Below are 23,025 nucleotides of genomic sequence, written 5' to 3'. Positions count from 1 at the left end.
CTCAACACTCCGGATTAATTAGGTCCGCTTAAATTAACCGTCAAGTTTTCCTTAAGTTAATGAATTGGATGGGTTTGCGCAACGCAATTCACAACATTCTCCAAAAGTCCTTTACGTGAACAGCACAATAAAGATACAATCAAAGATCATTAAGTATTATGAAAACTATAAGTGTTGACGAGGCATTCGTTACTATGATGAGCATGAAACTCGTGCCAAGAATTCATTTAACGCGATTGTTTATAAGCAACCTCCACTACTTGTGAATATAAGTTCATAACGATTAGGTGAAAATCACTTATATTCTAGCGTCATATTTATGCATGAAGATTAAGCGCGCATTCTTAATAAACATTCATAAATAAGTTATCAATCAAACGGTTAAACAAATTGAATCCACAACTTATGAAATTCCAACGAAAGTTAATCAATTCATATTGCAAATATAAACATAGTTTCGAATCACCCCCTAGCTAAAGGGGGATTAGTTCCTCATAACTTTGAAATCAAAGAAACACCTAAACATTCCAACAACTCAAAACTTGAATTGTATGAACGTTTAAGCACTCTTTTCTTCCATTTCTCATACGTACAAAACAAAGAGAATTAAAATGAAACTTTGAAATCAAAGAAACACCTAAACATTCCAACAACTCAAAACTTGAATTGTATGAACGTTTAGGCACTCTTCTCTTCCTCGTTGTTGTAGCACAAGGTTTAAGGATAGGTTGGTTGGGGGGATGGAAGTGTGGAATGGAGTGGAAATGGAGGAAATGGAGAAGTGTTTGTGTATTGCAATGGAAAATGAGATGATTTGGTGAATGGAATGAATGGGTATTGATAGGAAGAGAATGGGTGTTAATGGATGTTTGTTTAAGGTATTTGGTGGATGGGAAAAGGTGTGGATGGTGGGAATTATAGTGGATGGATGGTTTAGTGGATGTAATTTAGGGTTTATTTAGGTGAATGTGGATGCATGGTTTAGTGGATGTAAAGGATAATGGGATGGTGTGGAATTAAAAGCTAAAAAAAATGGGATAATGGGCATTTAAGTGTGAATGGAATGGTGAGATGCACTAATGGAAATTATGGAATGGAATGGTGAATGGAATGGTGGGATGCACTAATGGAAATTATGGAATGGAATGGTGGGATGCACTAATTAGGAGGAAGAATTAGGGTGAAGGGCTTAATGCATGGATTTGGGCCAATTAGGGTGAAGGGCTTAATGCATGGATTTGGGCCTAAAATGCCCCCCCTTGCATGGCAAGGGAAAGGACTTGGGCTAAAGCCCACGGCAATGGCTCTAAAATGGGCTAAGGTTAGGGTTTAGGTGCGGCATAGGCTTAGGGTCCACAAAGAGTTAGGGTTTAGGTCATCTAAAAGCCTAAAGCCAAGAATAGAAACTCACGACAATGGAAACCTCCAAGAATAGAAACTTCCAACTTTAGAAACTTTGGTTACCAATTCCGACTTCCTTGCTCTTCACTTTCATTTCTTCATTTCTTAAGCTCCTTTGACCTTCAACCTCGTTCATTCCTCGTGCTCCATTTGCATACACCACATTCCAGCTCAGTTTTGCTCCAAAAGCTCCCAATTGCATCATTTCATGTAATATGTCCTTTAAACCTGAAAACACATGAAAGTAGCTTAAAAGACTACTTTAACGAATAAAACATAACAAAAATGCATAAGAACTAGCTAACTAAGGCGCATAAATATGCTCCTATCAAACTTCCCAATGGGTCACCTATCATAGGAGTGCTCTCGCATGCTACTCGCTTAACTTCGAAGTTCCCATGGAACCTGAAGCAAGTGAGCTCCCAAAAGGCCTCGCGCTAGGTAGGGATGGGAATATACATATAAGGATCACTCCCCTAGGCGATGTGGGATCTTACAATTGATCGCCTAAACTTTATTTATTTTAATTTATTTATATTTTAAGTTGTAAAATAAAATTATTTTTATTTTTATTATTTTTATAAATTTTGCAAGACGAACTAATATTTTGTCGCATAAAATCCTTAAATTTGGGCGGTAGCGAAAAATTGGATGCAGGAATTTTTTTTAAGACTTTGCACGACCAACAATGACACACCCCGACCGAGATCAGGGCATGCTGGCCGTCACGTGGAAGTGACGTAGCCAAGTGCACAGTGCAGAAGCTAAAAGAAGTAATATAAAAGTACGAATAATTTAAAAACTAGCATACATAATGTGATAAGATAAGTGCTAGCGTAAGTAAGACGCTGAATTCAGAGCATAAATCTACAGCAGTCCAAAATAAATAACTCGACAATAGTGCACCCGAAGGTGACCCTACATCAGTGAGTGTCTGTCAGAAATGCCGGGACGCCCTCTTGGAAAACCACCGAAACTGCTAGACCACTAGAACCTGGAGGGGCGCAAAACAAAAGCGTGAGTGGGCAAAACCTGTATACTTCCCAGAAAAATAAACATATATACGTATGTAAAGATATGCCAATTGTACTCAAGGGTATGCCAATCATGCTCAAGAATGTGCCATGTCAAAGCCTCATAATGGTATGCAAGTGCTCAGGTATAAATCACATCAATAACATATCACTGGCAGTCGGAGTCACCTAAAGTGACCTGTACGGCTGAATCTAGAGCTCAAATCTCAATCTCAATAACTAAACCTGCCCACAAGTCGGAACCACCTATAGTGGTCTGTACGACAGGCCTGGGTGTAATACATATAAACGCTCTAGTGCTACGATCACGTGAAGGCTATGCGAATAATCGCGGGTCACCTATGAGTCGGAACCACCTAAAGTGGTCTGTACGACAGGACTGTGCACCTAACTTGGATCCAAGCTGAGCATGTGGTGCGAGAGGTGAACAACACGTGAAGGACTGTGCCCTACTCTGGGCGGGAGCACTAACACCGGGGGTGTAGGTTATGAGCTCTCTAAGCACCTCTAATCACTATTTAATGCAAAGGTTAAATAACGCTTACTTGACACTTACCTGCGCCTCCACAGCACCAAATATAAATATGTATATGTATGCCACTATTAATGCATATGATAATGCATAAACAATAAGGATATGGTGCATGGCATAAAACAAATAACCCTTTTAACAATTTCTAGGAATATAAATGTATATAGGTATATACGGAAAACCAAAAGCCTGCTCACTGGTATGTGGAAGGGTCGTAGCCCACCTGTCTAGAGTGCGCACGCTCGTCCTCGGGATAGGAATCACCTATATGCGAAATAACTATAAAAACGTTAATTTTAAAGCACATAACCTTCCTTTCGTAATAACTTCTCATACATTGCTCAAAATGGACAATTGAATATACCAACGTGCTCTACACAACCTCAGGATCACAACCATATTTTTAGAAAAATTTTCCACCGCCGCACGCGCCGCCACGTGCCGGCCACGTGCAGGCACGTGCGGTGCACACGGACGGCGTCAACTGACGCCGTTAGGAATATTCGGTCAGTTTTGACAGATTCCGTTTACGGCATCAGGAATATTCCGTCAGAATTGACGGAATATTCCGTCACCTTCTCCGACGAGACTCCGGCGCCAGAAAACTGGGAAATTTTCTAACTTCGTTTTCTCTCTCGTTTTTCAACCAATTTCCATGATTCAAACGCCAAAATGAAGCTTAGGACTAGTAGAACAACGTTAGACCACTTTTAAAGCCTAAAAGTCACGGAATCATACCTGTCTCCAAACTCAAAAACCGGCCACCTTTGAACCAAGTTATCCTGACGTCAAAACACTTTCAACGAAGCACTCCGAGGTTCCTTAGGACCTCACTAAGACACCTATGAGCTTCAAAAGTCCAAAAACATGCTAGAATAAGTTTGCATGAATAGTACTCAAATCGGAGCTTGTAAAATCGACGTGAAAACGTCGAAGTTCCTACCTGAAAATGGTATGATCGTGCTCCCCTCGACCTCACGATCACAACTGTGCCAACACTACACAAACAACCAAACAACATAACGAAAACAAACTAGGGCTAGAAAGGTCATTTCACGTGTACGTTTTAATAATCTCGGGACGGGATGTCACAACCTACCCACCTTAATAGAATTTCGTCCCGAAATTCAAAACAACCCAGTATAACCCCTAGTGACCAAAGAACAATCTAGGATACAAATCCCTCATCCGATCTTCTATCTCCCATGTAGCTTCCTCAACTGAATGATTCCTCCACAAAACTTTCACTAAATTCACCGTCTTGTTCCTTCGAACCTTCTCCTTCCAATCGATGATCGTCACTGGTTCCTCGCTATACGTCAAATCTGGGTTAATCTCCAAGGGTTGCGGAGGTATTACATGAGACGGATCAGCAACATAATGTCGGAGCATAAACACGTGAAAAACATTATGCACCCTGGCTAGCTCCGGAGGTAACTCCAACCTGTAAGCTACCTCACCAACCCGCTTCGTGACCATGTAAGGTCCGATGTACCTGGGACTCAACTTGCATTTCTTCCCAAATCTCACTACACCTCTCCACGGTGAAAGCTTCAGAAATACCCAATCTCCGACCTCGTACGCTCTGTCCGTAGCATGCCGATCCGCTAAACTCTTCTGTCTGTCCTGGGCTGCTTTCAGGTTAAACTTGATTACCTGAACGTTCTGAGTGGTCTCCTCAACAATCTCCGGACCCACTAAGACTCTTTCTCCAACCTCTGACCAACACAACGGTGTGCGACAAGTTCTACCATACAATGCCTCAAATGGCGCCATGCCAATACTCGAGTGAAAACTATTGTTATAGGCAAATTCCATCAAATCCAACCGCTAGTGCCAAGCATCACCAAACTGCAACACCGAAGTTCGCAACATATCCTCCAAAGTCTGAATAGTTCTCTCTGACTGTCCGTCTATCTGTGGATGATACGCCGTACTGTAAAGTAGTCTCGTACCCAAAGCTTCCTGAAAAGCCACCCAAAACTTAGATGTGAATCGTGGATCACGATCCGAGACAATACTCACAGGGACACCATGGTACTTCACCACCTTTGAAATGTACAACTCCGCTAAACGACTCAAGGAATACTTCTCTCTCACTGGAATAAAATGTGCGGACTTAGTGAGTCGATCAACGATCACCCAAATGCCATCAAAACCATTATGTGTACGAGGAAGCTTGTACACAAAATCCATAGTGATATTTTCCCATTTCCACTCTGGAACGGGAAGCGGTTGCAACAACCCAAACGGCTTCTTCCTTTCTGCTTTAACTTGCAGACAAACAGCGCACCTACTCACATACTCAGCTATCTCCCTCTTCATACCCGGCCAATAATAAAATGGTCGAATGGTATGATACATTTTAGTAGCTCCTAGATGCATGGCATAAGCCGAGATATGTGCTTCATCAAGAATTTCCTTCTTCAAATCCATATTATTTGGCACGAACATTCTTCCCTCTTGCATCAACATGCCATCCGATTCACGTACTCTAAGGTCTCTCCTCCTTCCTTGCTCTCGAGCTTGGATTAGTTCTTGAGTCTGCTCATCAGCTACCTGAGCTGCAAGCACCCGATCAACTAAAATTGGCCTAACTTGAAAATTAGCAAGTAACGCCACTTCTCGATCTTCTGCTTCTAACCTCACTCCCGTAGCACGCAAGTCCGCCAAAAGAGGAATGCGACTTGCGTACAACGCATTAATGCGGCCTTAAGACTTCCGGCTAAGTGCATCAGCAACTACATTCGCACGACCAGGGTGATAATCAATTGTGCAGTCGTAATCGCTGAGCAACTCCATCCACCTCCGCTGACGAAGATTAAGTTCCTTCTGAGTAAAGAGATACTGGAGACTCTTATGATCAGTAAAGATCCTACACTTCTCACCATAAAGATAATGTCTCCACAACTTCAATGCAAAGATGATAGCAGCCAACTCTAAATCATGAGTAGGGTAATTCAACTCATGGGGTTTTAACTGACGTGAAGCATAAGCAATCACGCTACCATGCTGCATCAATACACATCCCAGACCATTCAAGGAAGCATCGCTATAAACCTCGAAATCACCACTATCGTCCGGGAGTGCCAGAACAGGTGCATGAGTGAGACAATGCTTCAACTGCTGGAAACTCTGCTCACACTTATCATCCCACTCAAATTTAACGTCTTTCCTCGTTAGTCTCGTCAAAGGTAAGGCAATCACAGAGAAATCCTTAACAAATCTCCGATAATACCCCGCCAAACCAAGGAAACTCCTCACCTCGGTGACGGTTCGCGGTTGCTCCCAATTCTCCACCGCTGCAACCTTCTGAGGGTCAACCAGAATACCCTGACCTGAAATGACGTGCCCCAGAAACGCTACTTGGTTTAGCCAAAACTGGCACTTGCTAAACTTAGCATATAATTGGTGTTCCCTCAACCTTTTCAACACCAAAGTAAGATGTCGAACGTGTGATGCGAGAATTACTTGACACTCAAATTAAACCCTCGTTTGACAATTGTAGTAGAATGGATAAGTGAGGGATCGTTCTAGACCGGGGATTAGGAGGGCTTGCTAAAACCTTCTAAATTGACTTAAAAACATAAAAACTAAATTAAAACAGATTCAAAACACTTGGGAACAAGGAAATAAAAAGGGGGTTTTAGTTTTTGACGAAGTTGAAATAAACAAACAAAATGCAAAAATGGATAGATTGTAAACAAGTGTTGTGAAACAAGATGGTTGGTGAATTAGCTAGAGGTTCTTTCTCCACACATGATATTTATGCATATGAATCAATTTCCAGTTATTCCTTCATTGAATTATGAACGACAATGCCCCAAATTAACCATGACATCACTAGTTAACCCTCAGATTTTCCTTATATTATTGGATTGGATGGCATCATTCGACAACCCAAAACATTCTCAAAAGTTCCCTACATGTCATCATAATAGAGATACAATCGAAGATCATTAAGAATAATGAAAACCATAACTATGACATCATGTTACTCATGCTAAGAATTAAACTTAACGCGATCGTGACAAGCGACCTTCACTACTTTCAAGTATAAGTTAGTAACGATGATGTGAAACCTTCTTAAACTTTAGCCACATATTCATGCATGCTAATTAAGTGTCGACCCTCAATCAACAAACACAAATAAGTTAATCATCAAATAGTTAAGCCAATTGCATTCACGAATCAAGAGTTCATAACCGGAATTCATCAATTCATATTACATAAATAATCATGGTATTGAAATCACCCCTAGCCAAAAAGGGTTTAGTTCCTCATAACTTTGAAATCAAAGAAACACCTAAACATTCCAACAACTCAAACTTGAATTGTATGAACGTTTAGGCACTCTTCTCTTCCATTCCTCATATTACAAAACAAAGATAATTGAATTTAAACATTGAAATCAAAGAAACGCGTAAACATTCCAACAACTCAAACGTGAATTGTATGAACGTTTAGGCCCTCTTATCTTCCTCTTTATTGTGGCACAAGGACTAAGGGATGTTGTTGGTGTGTTGAATGGATTGGGGGATTATGGAAATGGAAGAAATGGAGGAGAAATGGAAGGGAACCCACGGCAACAACAAGGTTGCTGTTTTTGTGTTTGTGTTATGGTGTTGTGTATGAAATGAGATGATATGTGAATGAATGAATGCAAGGGTATTTATAGGAGGAGTGGAGATGTATATGGCTATTTGTTTAAGGTGTTTGTGGCTGCAATGATGAAGAATTGCATGTGGAAATAAAAGGGAAAGCTGGAAATGCATTGAAAGCCCACGGCATGGATGGAATTGTGGCATGTGTTGGCTGATTTGGTTGTTGGGAAAAACATGTGTTTGCATGTGAATGTTGTTTGTGTGAAGTGTGTGTGAATGCATGTGGATTAAAGAATGAATGGTGGAAGAAATGATGAAGTAGGAAGGTGGAAATGCATGTGAATTAAATTGGAAAGCTGGAATGATGAAGTGGATGCACGGCATGGACAATTTTGGTGCATGTGTTGGCTTATTTGTGTGATTGTTTTGTGGTGAATTGGAATGTGGTTGAATGATGAAAGAATAAAGGGTGCATGTGGGGTGGAATTGAATGAATGCAAAGTGAATGAATAATGAAATGGGAAAACATGACCAAGGTGGAAATGCATGTGAAATGTTGGAAAGGAATTGGGAATATAAGTAGGCCACGGCATGGAGTGTTTGTTTGATGATGATGCATGTGATAGGTGGAAACAAAGGGGGAAACATGGCACAAGGGTGCTTGAGTGAATGATTGAATGTGCATGTGGATTTAAAGAATGAGTGGTGGTGTAATGATGAAGTGAATGCATGTGGAATTGCAAGGAGTGCACGGCATGGATGGTGTTTTGTGCATGTGGCTGCAATGGTGTGTAATGATGGAGGAATAAGTGCATGTGGTTGAATTGGTGGTGAATGTGCATGAGAAAGAATGGATTGGGCTGCAATGGTGTGTAATTGGGCTAGGGTTTAAGTGCATGAAATGGACCCAAATTGCTCCCCCTTGCATGGCAAGGAATGGTGTTTGTGTTAAGCCCATGGCAATGTGATTGTAATTGGGTTAGGGCCATTGTTTTGTGTCCTCAAGTGCATACAAGGCCTTCAATTTCATCCAACACTTGGGCTCCAAGAATAAGCTATCCATCCTTAGCCCAATAGTGCTCTAAAAAGGCCCCAAAACACTCCACAATGCATCTTTTCGTCAAACACGTCTTATAATCCTAAAAACACACAAAAGAAGCATAAAGAACTAAAATAACTAAAGAAACATAACGTAAATGTACGAGAACAAGCTAAGTAAGTCGCCTAAATATGCTCCTATCAACGTGCTCAGCTTTAGATTTCGAGTACACCAAAATATCATCGATGAAAACAATAACAAACCTATCCAAGTTAGGTTGGAACACCCGATTCATCAAATCCATAAAAGCTGCTGGTGCATTCGTCAACCCAAATGGCATAACCCGAAACTCGTAATGACCATAACGAGTCCTGAACGCCGTCTTAGGAACGTCATCCCTATTAATCTTCAACTGATAATACCCAGACCTCAAGTCAATCTTGGAAAACACACAAGCACCTCTAAGATGATCGAACAAATCATCGATACGAGGCAACGGATAACGGTTTTTAATCGTTACCCGATTCAATTGGCTGTAATCAATACACAGCCTCAAGGTTCCGTCCTTCTTCCTCACAAACAATACTGGAGCTCCCCACGGAGAAGTACTAGGCTGAATAAAACCCTTATCCACTAATTCCTGCAACTATACCTTCAATTCCCTTAATTCAGCAGGTGCGATATGATAAGGAGTCAAAGAAATAGGATTAGTACCTGGAAGCAACTCAATAATGAACTCCAAATCTCGATGTAGTGGTAAACTAGGCAAATCCTCAGGGAAAACATCTGGAAAGTGTCGGACTACCCTCATATCCTCAACACTACTAGGAGGAGCCTCATCCAACACCACATGGGCTAAGTACCCCTGACAACCTTTAGACAACAACTTTTTCGCTCTCACAGTAGAGATAACGCCATGTCTCACCCCACTCTGCTCACCCACAAAAGTAACCACAAGTAGTACAGGACGATGAAACGTAACTATTTTCCCGTAGCAATCAATATTGGCACGATAGAAATGCAACCAGTCCGTGCCCAGAATCACATCAAAATCAACAATATCTAACGGGATAAGATCAGCTGGCAAAACAACACCCTCTACTATCACTGGACACCCTGGGTACACACGATCTACAATACATCTCTCTCCTCTAGGCATAGCGAACTCTAAATCGTACCCTAGAGGTGTGGGGCGAGGTTGCGTCACTTGAGCAAATGTATGAGAAATCACAGAATGTGTAGCACCACAATCAATTAAGACTTTAGCAAAATAACCAAGAATGTTTAACATACCCATGATCAGATCCGGGTTATTCTGAGCATCCTGCAGAGAAATGTTGTGAATACGCCCCTGGCCCTGCTGTCGTCCGCCACGACCTCTACTCGCCTGAACACCGCGACCCTGCGTACCACGCCCCTGACTGGGCTGACCGGTCTGTCTCGAAGACCTTGCACTACTAGTAGCGATCTCTCCTGGCTGAAACTGTCCTCCCTGATACCACTGAGAACCGCCTACTGGAGCTGGAGGATACGGCATATAGCCGCCAGAATACTGAGGGTAACCACCTTGGGAATAAGGGTCCTGGGGATACTGATACTGTCCCGGGGCATAAGGAACAGCATCACCCTGATAGTGATAGGCACCACCTCGACCTGCCTGCCCATAACTACTCGGACCCTGAATCTGCTGAATAGGTGCAGGTGGTGGCAAGAAAGTCTGCTGCGGCTTCTGCTGCTGACTCTGGGGGCATTGCGCAGCTCGATGTCCCATCTGCCCACAAGTAAAACAACCGCTACTGCCCCGCCTATACTCGTCAGTGTGCCGATTATTACACCTTCGGCAAAATGGGGCCCTACCTCGGCCACCATCACCCTGTCTCTGGCCTCGAGCGCCACCATTAAATCTACCCCCTCGTCCCTGACCAGTGGCACTGAAACCACCACTAGAAGAGCTAGAACTATTACCACCCCGCTTGAAGTTCTGAGTTTGACGAGGCCCGAGCGACGCTTGACCTTTACCCTTGACATCTTTCTTCTGATTACCATTCTTCTCATCCTCATCACTCTCGCTCGTCATGTTCTCAGAGTCCTCAACTCTCAGCAAAACCTCGTAGAACTCCTGATAAGTATCACAATGAGTAGAGGTCGTCATTGAACGCCATTTCTTCTTAGTGCCTACACGAAAACGACGAAGCATTTCTGCTGGATTACCAGCAATCTCAGGGTGGTAGCGAGACAAGTCGGTGAACTTCCGATAGTACTCGTTCGCAATCATCTTCTGCTGTTTCAACTCAGTGAATTCCTGCTTCTTGCGATCGATGTACTTAGGGGGCACAAACCTTCTCTTAAATGACCTAACGAAAACATTCCAGTCAGTCTTCTCCGCTGGAGTCAAACAACGAAGCTCCTGCTCCCACCAGGATGCAGACTCCGTACCCAGAAACCATGAGGTCGTCTCGACCCATCTCTCAACAGGAAGGTTCCCCTGATTATTCAATACTCGGAAAGTCTTCTCAATATGCTCTAACCAACGCTTTGCTCCCTCGTGCCCCTCATGACCATGGAACTTATCCAATTTCAAATTGTACATAGTCTCCAGAGGAGTCCTCTGGGGAGGACGGATCGCTGACTGGATAGCGGTAGCAATAGCTTCCACCAGCTTAGTCATATCGGGGAAACTAGACTCATCGAAGCGACGTGGTTCCCGACGAGGCGGCATAATTCTGACAGAAGACACCAAAACCATTAGAGTACTCACACAGACACAGGATTGCCAAACCTAGGCTCTGATACCAAACTGACACACCCTAACCGAGATCAGGGCATGCTGGCCGTCACGTGGAAGTGACGTAGCCAAGTGCACAGTGCGGAAGCTAAAAGAAGTAATATAAAAGTACGAATAATTTAAAAACTAGCATACATAATGTGATAAGATAAGTGCTAGCGTAAGTGAGACGCTGAATTCAGAGCATAAATCTACAGCAGTCCAAAATAAATAACTCGACAATAGTGCACCCGAAGGTGACCCTACATCAGTGAGTGTCTGTCAGAAATGCCGGGACGCCCTCTGGGAAAACCACCGAAACTGCTAGACCACTAGAACCTGGAGGGGCGCAAAACAAAAGCGTTAGTAGGCAAAAACAAAGCTCTTTGAAAACCATTTAATAAAATACATTCTAACCCCTAGCGGTAAAACCTGTATACTTCCCAGAAAAATAAACATATATACGTATGTAAAGATATGCCAATTGTACTCAAGGGTATGCCAATCATGCTCAAGAATGTGCCATGTCAAAGCCTCATAATGGTATGCAAGTGCTCAGGTATAAATCACATCAATAACATATTACTGGTAGCCGGAGTCACCTAAAGTGACCTGTACGGCTGAATCTAGAGCTCAAATCTCAATCTCAATAACTAAACCTACCCACGAGTCGGAACCACCTATAGTGGTCTGTACGACAGGCCTGGGTGTAATACATATAAACGCTCTAGTGCTACGATCACGTGAAGGCTGTGCGAATAATCGTGGGTCACCTACGAGTCGGAACCACCTAAAGTGGTCTGTACGACAGGACTGTGCACCTAACTTGGATCCAACCTGAGCGTGTGGTGCGAGAGGTGAACAACATGTGAAGGACTGTGCCCTACTCTGGGCGGGAGCACTAACACCGGGGGTGCAGGTTATGAGCTCTCTAAGCACGTCTAATCACTATTTAATGCAAAGGTTAAATAACGCTTACCTGGCACTTACCTGCGCCTCCACACCACCAAATATAAATATGTATATGTATGCCACTATTAATGCATATGATAATGCATAAACAATAAAGATATGGTGCATGGCATAAAACAAATAACCCTTTTAACAATTTCTGGGAATATAAATGTATATAGGTATATACGGAAAACCAAAAGCCCATTCACTGGTATGTGGAAGGGTCGTAGCCCCCCTGTCTCGAGTGTGCACACTCGTCCTCGGGATAGGAATCACCTATATGCGAAATAACTATAAAAACGTTAATTTTAAAGCACATAACCTTACTTTCGTAATAACTTCTCATACATTGCTCAAAATGGACAATTGAATATACCAACGTGCTCTACACAACCTCAAGATCACAACCATATTTTTAGAATAATTTTCCACCGCCGCACGCGCCGCCATGCGCCGGCCAAGGCACGGCCACACGCGCCGGCCACGCGCAGGCACGTGCAGTGCACACGGACGGCGTCAACTGACGCCGTTAGGAATATTCTGTCAGTTTTGACAGATTCCGTTAACGGCATCAGGAATATTCCGTCACCTTCTCCGGCGAGACTCCGGCGCCGTCACCAGCGCCAGAAAACTGGGAAATTTTCTAACTTCGTTTTCTCTCTCGTTTTTCAACCAATTTCCATGATTCAAACGCCAAAATGAAGCTTAGGACTAGTAGAACAACGTTAGACCACTTTTAAAGCCTAAAAGTCACGGAATCATACCTGTCTCCAAACTCAAAAACCGGCCACCTTCGAACCAAGCTATCCCGACGTCAAAACACTTTGAACGAAGCACTCCGAGGTTCCTTAGGACCTCACTAAGACACCTATGAGCTTTAAAAGTCCAAAAACATGCTAGAATAAGTTTGCATGAATAGTACTCAAATCGAAGCTTGTAAAATCGACGTGAAAACGTCGAAGTTCCTACCTGAAAATGGTATGATCGTGCTCCCCTCGACCTCACGATCACGACTGTGCCCTTGGTTTCCTCGATCTGCTATGGTTTGATGGTTCTTGGTGTGTGTTCGTACGTTTGAAGGAAGAAGAAGAAAGAAGGGAGCTCGGGGGGAGAGAGACAAAGAAAATGACAGAGGGAGAGGGAGAGTGAGACAGTGTGTGTGTGTGTGTGGCCCAACACTTGCCAACACTACACAAACAACCAAACAACATAACGAAAACAAACTAGGGGTAGAAAGGTCATTTCACGTGTACGTTTTAATAATCTCGGGACGGGATGTCACAAACAATTCGTCTTTGTGTGACCAACACTTCGTCGTGCACAAGTCTAAAAATTTGGGCGGGCGCCAAAAATGGGACTCCGGAATTAAAAAAAGAAAAGAATTTAAGACTTTGCTTGACTAATGTTTCGTCACGCAAACTCGTATCCTTCGTCGCGCAAAGTGATATGGTTTTTAAAACCAAAATAACTCCTCCACAATTTTCTCAATGTCTTTCTCTATTCTCTTAGCTCTCCTCTCTCTTTCCCTCCCCCCAAATCTGACCCTCTCTCACACTCACTCCTCTCACTTAATTTCTCTTCTCTCTCTTCACTATCTCTCACTCTCACTCACTCTCTCATCTCTTTCTCACTATCTCTTCTAATTCTCTCACTCACTCCTCCCTCTTATTCTCACCCACTCTCAATCTTGCCAAAAGGTATATTCTCCCCAAACATTTTTTTTTTTCATTAATGTGTTTTTGGAGTTAATTTTGAGTTTGGTGCGCGGTTTAGGGTCGAGTATAGGGTGAAGGGTGGAGTTTGGGGTCAATCGAATTTGGGGTGTACCAATTTTAGGAGAGATTATGTCAAATTTTTTGTATTATTTTATGTTTTTTTTGGTTATTTGACCATGTTTTTTTATTTATTTATTTTTTTGTAGGGAATCGTCAAGACTTTGACGACTAAAGTTGAGGATTAAGATGCTATCGAACATACCCCCCCCCCCCCCCCATTAGCACCACCATAATAGACTTGTATTAGGATTTTATTATTGTACTTTGTTAATTTATGTGTACATTTTGAATATAATATATATATTGGATAATTCGATCACTATTTTTCATATGTAATTTTACTTTGAATATGTCAATTTAAATTAAAGTAATTAAAAAAATAAAAAAAATCATACAATTAAATTAAATTAAAAATGTAAAAATTCGAAAAATCTTGTGCCACTAAATATTTCGTCACGCAAACAATTAATATAATTAAATTAATACTAGCATTTGCCTACATACTTTGTATGTATGAATACTTTTTTTTAGAAAATGAGAATGAGAGAGAGGCAGAGAGAGAACGTGGAGGGAATGAGAGGTTTTTGTTTTTGGTTTTTACTTTTTTATTTATTTTTTATTTTTTATATTTATTTTTAATATTGGAGGTATTTCAACATCACATGTAAGTGAGGTTTCAATAAAAAATAGTAAAATTTGGACCTATGAAATTACATTATTGCCCATCATTTTTTTTGTATGATAGAAGACTAAGTAGTCTTTTCACCCTGTTTTGGTTGACAAAGAGGGTTTCATTAATTAATAGAGATAAGAGAAATAATAAAAAAAAAAAGTCAAAAACCTTGCGTGACAAAATATTTCGTCGCGCAAAATATTAAATTAATTTAATTTAATTAAAAAATTAAAAAACAAAAATCTTTGCCCAATGAAGTATATTGTACAAACCCTATCTTCACAAGCTTTGCGTGACAAACCATGCGCGCCCAAAATTTCGTTGCGTAAGGTTTTGCATGGCGAACTTGTACTTTGCGCAACAAACTTATTTCGTCGCGCAAAGTGTTTTTTGTAGTAAGGTCATCAAGAAGGTGTGCTGGTAAATACCACATGATACATAAATTTTAGGGAACTTTAACGAAAAGCTCCCGATACTGTTCACTTTAACGAAAAACCACATTTTTACACTAAAAAGTCAATTTTGGTACTATTCACTTTACCTTTATTTTGTCCTTATCATTAAAACTCAAAGTTTTCAAATCCTTTTCATTAGTTTTCCTTAAATTTTATGAGTTATTTTGCTATGATTGGATAACAAAAAAACAAAAGAACAAAAACTTGTATGATTGTTAATGACTTCAAAAAAAGTCATGTAGGAAAAATTATTCTTTGAATAGTGCAAGGTAACTTTTTAGAGTGAGAATTACTACTTAGGACTTACGCAAACCTTAACTTTTGGATTCCCTTTTAATTGTGATATACAGCAAGTGAACATTTATTTAAGTGTGTCCTCGTTCATTTGTATGGTTAAGTAACGTCAAAGTCAAGATAAAGCCAGATAGGTGACTTGCATGCAAGTGTGCATAAATGAAGGGATGTGCTGATCACGACAGGAGCATTGAATTGGAAAGGGATCTGGATCCCTTCCATCAAATTCTCCCCATTAATTAATCAGGATCCTTGAAATTTAATCAAACGGCTAAAGTTATTATAATTTTTTAAGTGGATCCCTGTTTTTAATCGTTTGATCAAATTTTAATGACCCAGATTAGTTGATGGGGACGATTTGGTGAAAGGGATCCAGAGAGGATCCCTTTCCCATTGAATTTACCAGTTCTAAGTACGTACCAATTAGGGTTAGAGAAAGAAAATAGACTAAGTCTCTAATTGTTAATATATTTCTCATTTCACTGCTTTGGCAGTGTATATATGAACTACAAGTTGATTTCCATGGAAATTCTCCACATGCAAAAGTTCTTTTTACAAACACAAACAAATTTGACTAAGTATCCAATAATATCTCTTTTTTTTTTCTTTTTTTACAATAATTCTACTACTTTGGCAATATATATTGCAAGACTATATTCATGGAGAACATGCTTGAAGCTCAACTTAGAGAGAAATGGGAATGTTGAAAAACCTTCGATTTGTATTCATTTGCTGTTTTTCTCTTGTACTTCTAGTTCATGCACAAGGTGATCAATCAGGTAAAACATTTGATATCTAAAACTTGAAAATTTTGTTCATAACTGTCCACCAGTCTTGTTGCTAACTTACCGTCTCCGAACACTCAGGTTTCATCAGCTTGGACTGTGGACAGCCATCAAATTCTAGCTACTCTGAGTCAACAACCGGCATTAACTACATTTCAGATGCAACCTTCATAAGCACTGGTGTGAGCAAAAGCGTAGCACCTGCATACAAAGCTACTCATCAGCTACAGGCAGCTTATGTCAGGAGCTTTCCTCTGGGGGTCAAGAACTGTTACAAAGTAAACATCACAAAGAACACCAAGTATTTAATCCGAGCGGCTTTCCTGTATGGTAATTATGACGGCCTAAATAAGCTGCCAAAGTTTGATCTTGTCATCGGAGCTAGTTACTGGGATTCAGTGGCATTTACTGATGCATCTTTAAGTACCATCAAAGAAGTTGTTCACATTCCCACGTTAGACTACATAACTGTGTGTTTACTCAACAAGGGAACCGGAACACCATTCATTTCATCATTGGAATTAAGGCCTTTGAAAAACACTACGTATCTGACTCCAACGGGTTCATTGGCACTTTCCTTTCGATTAGATGTCGGTTCAACAGTTAATCAAATATACAGGTAAGGTCATTTCAGTAGTACTGGTTTTAATTATATTCTATTTGCTCCGATACTGACAATAAGTAGTACTTTTACTTAATTAAGGTATCCCTATGATGCTTTGGATCGGATTTGGCAACCCTTCAACTTCAATAAGTGGACGCAATTAGCTACCTCGCTTACCGTTGTTGATCGAAGTCACAATGATTACCAAGTACCATCTATCGTAATGAGATCTGCCAGCACGCCTCTAGATCCTAGTGATACGATGGACTTCTATTGGAATGCCCCAGATACAAGTACTCAATACTATATCTTCATTCACTTTGCTGAACTCCAGCTGCTTAAAGCGAACCAGTTCAGATCATTCAATATCACGTTGAATGGAGATTATTTGTTTGGACCTTTTGTCCCGGCTTACTTATCCACAATCACTGTGTTTAGCTCCTCAGCCTTAACCAGAGGCAATTATAGTTTCTCACTTGTTCAAACGGAGAATTCAACTCTCCCACCAATTCTCAACGCCATGGAGGTCTACAGATTGATAGATTTATCACAATCTGAAACCAATACAGATGAAGGTAAATCAATCATTTCAACATCTTCTAGTCAATTTCTTCCACTAAATTCGTGTATTTGCTTTATTAAATTGACTGCTACATGAATATGCCTGTGAAAATACTAGTGTCTGCCATCACAAACATAAAGTCAGCATATAGAGTGGACAAAGATTGGCAAGGAGACCCATGTACTCCTGAAGGCTACATGTGGGAAGGTCTAAATTGTACCTTCAACGGTTCCCCAAGAATTATATCCTTGTAAGTTTAAGCAGGTCCTTCTTGTTTTAGAAACCATCGTTTTTATCGTAACTTCTTTAATTAACAAAATTATGGAACTTTTATTTAGGAACCTGTCCTCAAGTGGATTGACCGGGGAGATAATTTCATATATATCTGACCTTACCGTGTTACAATCTTTGTAAGTATCACATCATCACAAGCTCAATGGTTCATATATTTCTCATAATGGGTACTAAAAGTGTGAATCTTTCTTAACTCAGGGATTTATCAAACAACAGCTTAACTGGATCAATACCTGAATATCTGTCTAAAATGCCATACCTGAAAGTCCTGTAAGTACCTTGGATTTGAATTGTTACTCCAAATTCCGTGGTTAAGTAGAAAATCAGGTAATCAATAACTTTGCTCTTCCTCAGTAACTTAGAAAGAAACAAGCTCAACGGTTCAGTTCCAGCCGACCTCATTGAAAGATCGAAAAGTGGTTCGCTATCATTGAGGTTTGTTTCTGGCCAAAACCATTTTTCTAGTATATTGCCTTAATATTTCCTTTTCCTCTTCTTTTCATTACAATTTTCATTGCTTTGATAAAAGCTGTGATACCGACTGTATATTCATCAACCTTGTCAATGCTAGAGTTGGAGAAAATGCAGACCTATGTGCAGAAAATTCATGCAAAAAGGAGGAGACAAAGAAAAAGAAGAACATAATTGTTCCAATAGTAGCAGCAATTGGTGGATTTTTTATTCTTGTGGTACTTGTAGTGGCTATATTCATGTGGCTAAAAAGAGGAAGGAAACAAGAAGGTAATCAAGTATAAGTTTAAGACTAAGAGATTGAAAAATCGATAATCCAGAATACATGTTCTGAAGTAAATAGAGCGAACACATGTTCTGATGCTTATGAAACTTTTGATGATCTATTTAAACAGTTGTAACAGCAGTTTCACATCAACCCAACAATCAAGTTGATTCATTGGAGTCCAAAAAACGACAGTTTACATACTTGGACGTCCTGCAGATTACAAACAACTTTCAGACAATTATTGGCAGAGGTGGATTCGGAAAAGTTTACCATGGTTTTGTTGATGATACTCAAGTAGCTGTAAAGATGCTTTCTCCAACATCAGGTCAAGGATACCAACAGTTTCAAGCAGAGGCATGTACCAAGAACCGATACAGAAACTTTAATGAACTAATTTCTAGGAACAAAATATGACTTTAAAGCTTAAATTGCAGGTCAAACTTCTAATCAGAGTTCATCACAGAAACTTGACAAGTCTCGTGGGATACTGCAACGAAGGAACCAACATGGCGCTCATCTATGAATTTATGGCCAACGGAAATTTGGACTCGCATCTTCTAGGTATGGTAGAAACTTGACAATGCAAACACATTAAAGTTTGAAATTTTACCTAGTTTTATTGAAACATTTAACCAATATAAATTGGTTATTTTCAATACTATTATACAGGTGAGAATAATAATGCAAATGTTTTGACTTGGGAAGGTAGACTCCAAATAGCAACAGATGCAGCACAAGGTTAGCCAGTAAACTTGGGCAAAATCCAAAATTCCAAACTTATTCAACGCTTTCCTATTTTGTTTCCCGTAACAAATTAAAGAGTGAATTTGAAATGTAGGATTGGAGTACCTTCACAATGGTTGCAAGCCACCCATAGTCCACAGAGATGTGAAGACAACAAATATTTTGCTAGCCGAAAATTTCCAAGCAAAATTAGCTGATTTTGGTCTGTCCAGAATTTTCCCAACTGATGGAGGCACTCATATGTCTACTGCTGTAGCTGGAACCCCGGGATACCTTGATCCCGAGTAAGTATCTATTTTCATTTTGTCAATATCGATTTTCATACTCTAGTTTTTTCTGATTGCAGCCCTCCCTTTGTTTTTAGGCTTTGATTATTCTCCTTTTTTTTACTCACAAAAAATAAGAGGAGCAAATAGATTTGATAAAATGGGAGTGTACACCTTGTATGCACGCTTTCTAAATGGTACACTTAAGTAACATTGGTCTGGATTTGCAGGTACCACACAACAGGTTGGCTCAATGAGAAGAGTGATGTTTATAGCTTCGGAGTCGTTCTGTTGGAGATCATCACTTGCCGCCCTGCGATATCCAAAACACAGGAGAAGGTTCATGTAAGTCAATGGGTTAGCTCCATGCTTGCTAGAGGGGATATCAAAACTATTCTAGATCCGAGATTACGTGGAGATTATGAAATCAACTCTGCCTGGAAGGCTGTTGAACTAGCAATGAATTGTGTGTCGAATACATCCAACAAAAGGCCAAACATGAGTGAGGTAGTCAGAGGGCTTAAGGATTGTTTGGAAGTTGAGTTGGCTCGAACGAATGTCAACCGTGTGACTGAATCAACAGATTCAGTTATTTACTCTATGAATGTGACTACGGAACTTAGTCCTTTGGCAAGGTAGTTCTTTGTTCAGAAGATGAATTTCCCAATGCTTTTGTATTTCAATCTTTTTTTGTTTATCTTGTATTGAAGCTTGCAACTACTTAATTGTAAAAAAATCAATTACCAGAGTTTGTATGTGCAACTTGATATAACATCATGAGTTGGCTATCATTTCCTTTTTCAATTAAGAGATGACTTTTATAAACCCTAGAATTTTGCAATTTAGATGAACCAAGTTCTCGCCACTTGGTCAAGATTGAATAGTTTTGGAGCAAACTCCGTAATCACGGATAATCTGGGTAGTTACTTTTATCAAACTCGTGAAGATACGTTGATCGATAACTATGAACAGAAAATGGTAAGGCAATCTACAATCCGAAATCTACATTGAGCCTATTTCCCCTGTTAATCTCCTCGAGGACATTCTTGAAAGGTTGCATAATTTTCAGTGACAAAGTTCAGTAAATTGTAAAGTTATGATGAGGGGCAGATTATAATATATAACTGAGTGACCAGTGGTCGGTGTCAGTTGACAGTTTGTATCCGACAATTCCGATCCTGCAAAACCTGATCTTACTAGTGAATGTCATAAATTATGTTTTCGTGAAGAGATACAAGGATATTATTCTTGGCTGTGGATCATTTTCACGATTGCTACAATTTATACCTTCCCACGAGTAAATTTGAGGGGCGCATGGATCTCCTTGCCAGTTTTTTATTTTATTTTATTTTCAGGAGCAAGTCTCTTTCACCCCCCCATTTTCTCTAATTTTTTGAATATTTTCATGGAAATATCCACCATATCAAAGAAATTTTAAACATAATTCAGAACGACCACATATATAAGGTTACATTGATAGTTTGTAAGTCATGTTACGTATATCAGCCACCGCTTAACCGTGCACGTGAAAAATATGAAATTTGTTGTCGCTTATTTTGTGGACACATATGACCCTTAACGGCCTCTAACCATTTTTCTTAATTTTGTTTTTCAGTGAGGTTGGGCCTAGGTTGTGGTCATACTCGCTAAATTTCGAGGCACAAGAACGTGCATCATAACTAGTGAACACTCCCGCTTCTCATATTAAGTTATTGCCTTGCACACCCATATAAAATAATGGGAATTTTTTTTTCAAATTTCACAAATTTCTGCAATTGGAACCTTGAAACAGAAATTGGAACATACCCAGTATTCTAGCACGTCAAAATTAAAGTTTTTTCCACAACTCATAGCCCCCAACATGAAACGCAAACCCTAATTGAACTTCTAAGTATTAATTCGTCATACAAACAACTCATATATTCCCTAAATCATTGATATATGAACTTGGAATTAAACACGTTACCTTACTATGCCTGCCGAAGCTTCAGTGGTCAGAAAAAATGGAACTTTCTAGCCAAAACAAAAAATATGGTACAAACACCCTATCTTTAAGGATGGAACAATTTGTTGTGTTTGATTATGGAATAATAACACATATAGCTCACATATCTGAGCTCGACTTCACTCTTCTCACCTCTCTCTCGACATCCTTGTGATCGAAATCAAAGCTCTGATCTCAACCCAAAACCCAGATCTCACTCTTCTCACCTCTCTCTCAACTTCCCTCTCTTCAAAATCAAAGCTCACACATCTGAGCTAAACCCAAAAGGCCACAGCTTTCTTGCTCGACATCCCCAACTTCGAAATCAAAAAAATGACACAATGAGCTGTGAGTTTTACAATTTGTGTGGGTATTTTCGTCATTTCACTTTGTAAAGGGCCATTTATGTCATTCCCCTTATTTTTTTGTGTGTTAAGTTCTGTTTTGTTTCTTCTCATATTTACTTCCCGTGTTTGGTTTGCAATCTTAGATAAGCAAATAAGTTTGTAAAGGGATATACAGTCACCAATCCTTTATTAGTCCGCAATAAAATGTCAAATACTGGATCATGATCTGTTATAACATATAGTTTTATTCAAGATGGGACATGGTTTCCAAGAAGAGGAAGCCCTCAGCTTTCTATATACAAATGATCATTATTTTTCCTTCACCGTGACATGAAGCCAGGTATATATATGTATACATATTTGCTGTATCATGGTGACCCTTCCTGGGACTGAGTTTCAATTGGTGTAGCACAACAATCGCAACAAGAGCCTTGTGGTGCCGGTGCGCAGCATACACAAGCTGGGCATATAGGAGTTGTATCTGAAAGGCAAACCAAATACAGAATCAACATTTCATACACATATGCAGATGTGCTTATGTTGGTTATCTAAGTTCGAATCTCCATTTTCGTAAATACAAATAGGTGCAGAGATATGAAATAATATAGGTGATGTGAATTACCTAGAAAAACGAATCGAGCTGCCTCTGGGGTTGAAATCTGAGAGAGTACGACAGCAAACATGAAGATGGTCACCAAAGCAGACCTCATAGAGCCACCTGCCATTAGTTCTATGTTATTAGAAAACAATAACAAACTTGTTGGGCTGAGGTGTATATGTAGGTTGGAGCGCGTTGTTTGAATAGGAAGGTTGATTTTTCTTCTCAGTTTATGGAATTAGACTTTGATGCAGCGCTTGTATGTTGACGTTCTAGAATTTCAATACATATACCCCATTAATTAATTAATTAATTCTAGGATATTACTCGTGGATTATCAAACATAAGATTTGCAGATGATCCGTAAATTGTCTAAGCTATAAAATATATGAATACTGACAGGGTAGTCAATTACGGTTTGAATTTGAGCACCTGTTAAAACATATGAACATGCATTAGTGTTGTTTGGCAAAAACATTTTCAACATATTATCACTCACTATCAAGTCGGGGAGTGCTTATCACTTCAATGGAATTCTCCCTAAACTTATGAAGTTGGTTTCCCTGCTGATGCTAAA

The 23,025-nt window shown here is 40.0% G+C and overlaps 1 protein-coding gene and 1 long non-coding RNA gene across 2 annotated transcripts; one reads left to right on the top strand and one right to left on the bottom strand.

Annotated features, from left to right (window-relative positions):
* Positions 1–16,122: 16,122 nt before the first annotated feature.
* Positions 16,123–20,323, top strand: LOC103930522 (LRR receptor-like serine/threonine-protein kinase IOS1). Its single transcript, XM_009339865.2, has 13 exons — positions 16,123–16,304; positions 16,392–16,929; positions 17,014–17,489; positions 17,594–17,726; positions 17,815–17,886; positions 17,969–18,040; positions 18,125–18,205; positions 18,342–18,511; positions 18,637–18,863; positions 18,944–19,070; positions 19,179–19,247; positions 19,348–19,537; positions 19,750–20,323. Exons 1-13 carry the CDS (start codon positions 16,220–16,222, stop codon positions 20,156–20,158), a joined length of 2,649 nt encoding a protein of 882 aa, XP_009338140.2. The 5' UTR covers positions 16,123–16,219; the 3' UTR covers positions 20,159–20,323.
* Positions 20,324–22,006: 1,683 nt separating this feature from the next.
* LOC125478171 lies at positions 22,007–22,677 on the bottom strand. Its single transcript, XR_007258919.1, has 2 exons — positions 22,473–22,677; positions 22,007–22,331 (listed from the first exon to the last, which is right to left on the bottom strand). It is a non-coding gene; the product is annotated as an uncharacterized LOC125478171 (long non-coding RNA).
* Positions 22,678–23,025: the final 348 nt, after the last annotated feature.

The sequence above is a fragment of a genome, unplaced genomic scaffold (genome assembly GCF_019419815.1).
Source record: "Pyrus x bretschneideri cultivar Hongxiangsu unplaced genomic scaffold, Pyrus_bretschneideri_v1 Contig235, whole genome shotgun sequence".
Classification (NCBI taxonomy): Eukaryota; Viridiplantae; Streptophyta; class Magnoliopsida; order Rosales; family Rosaceae; genus Pyrus; species Pyrus x bretschneideri.
This window is presented reverse-complemented; position numbering and strand designations above follow the sequence as displayed.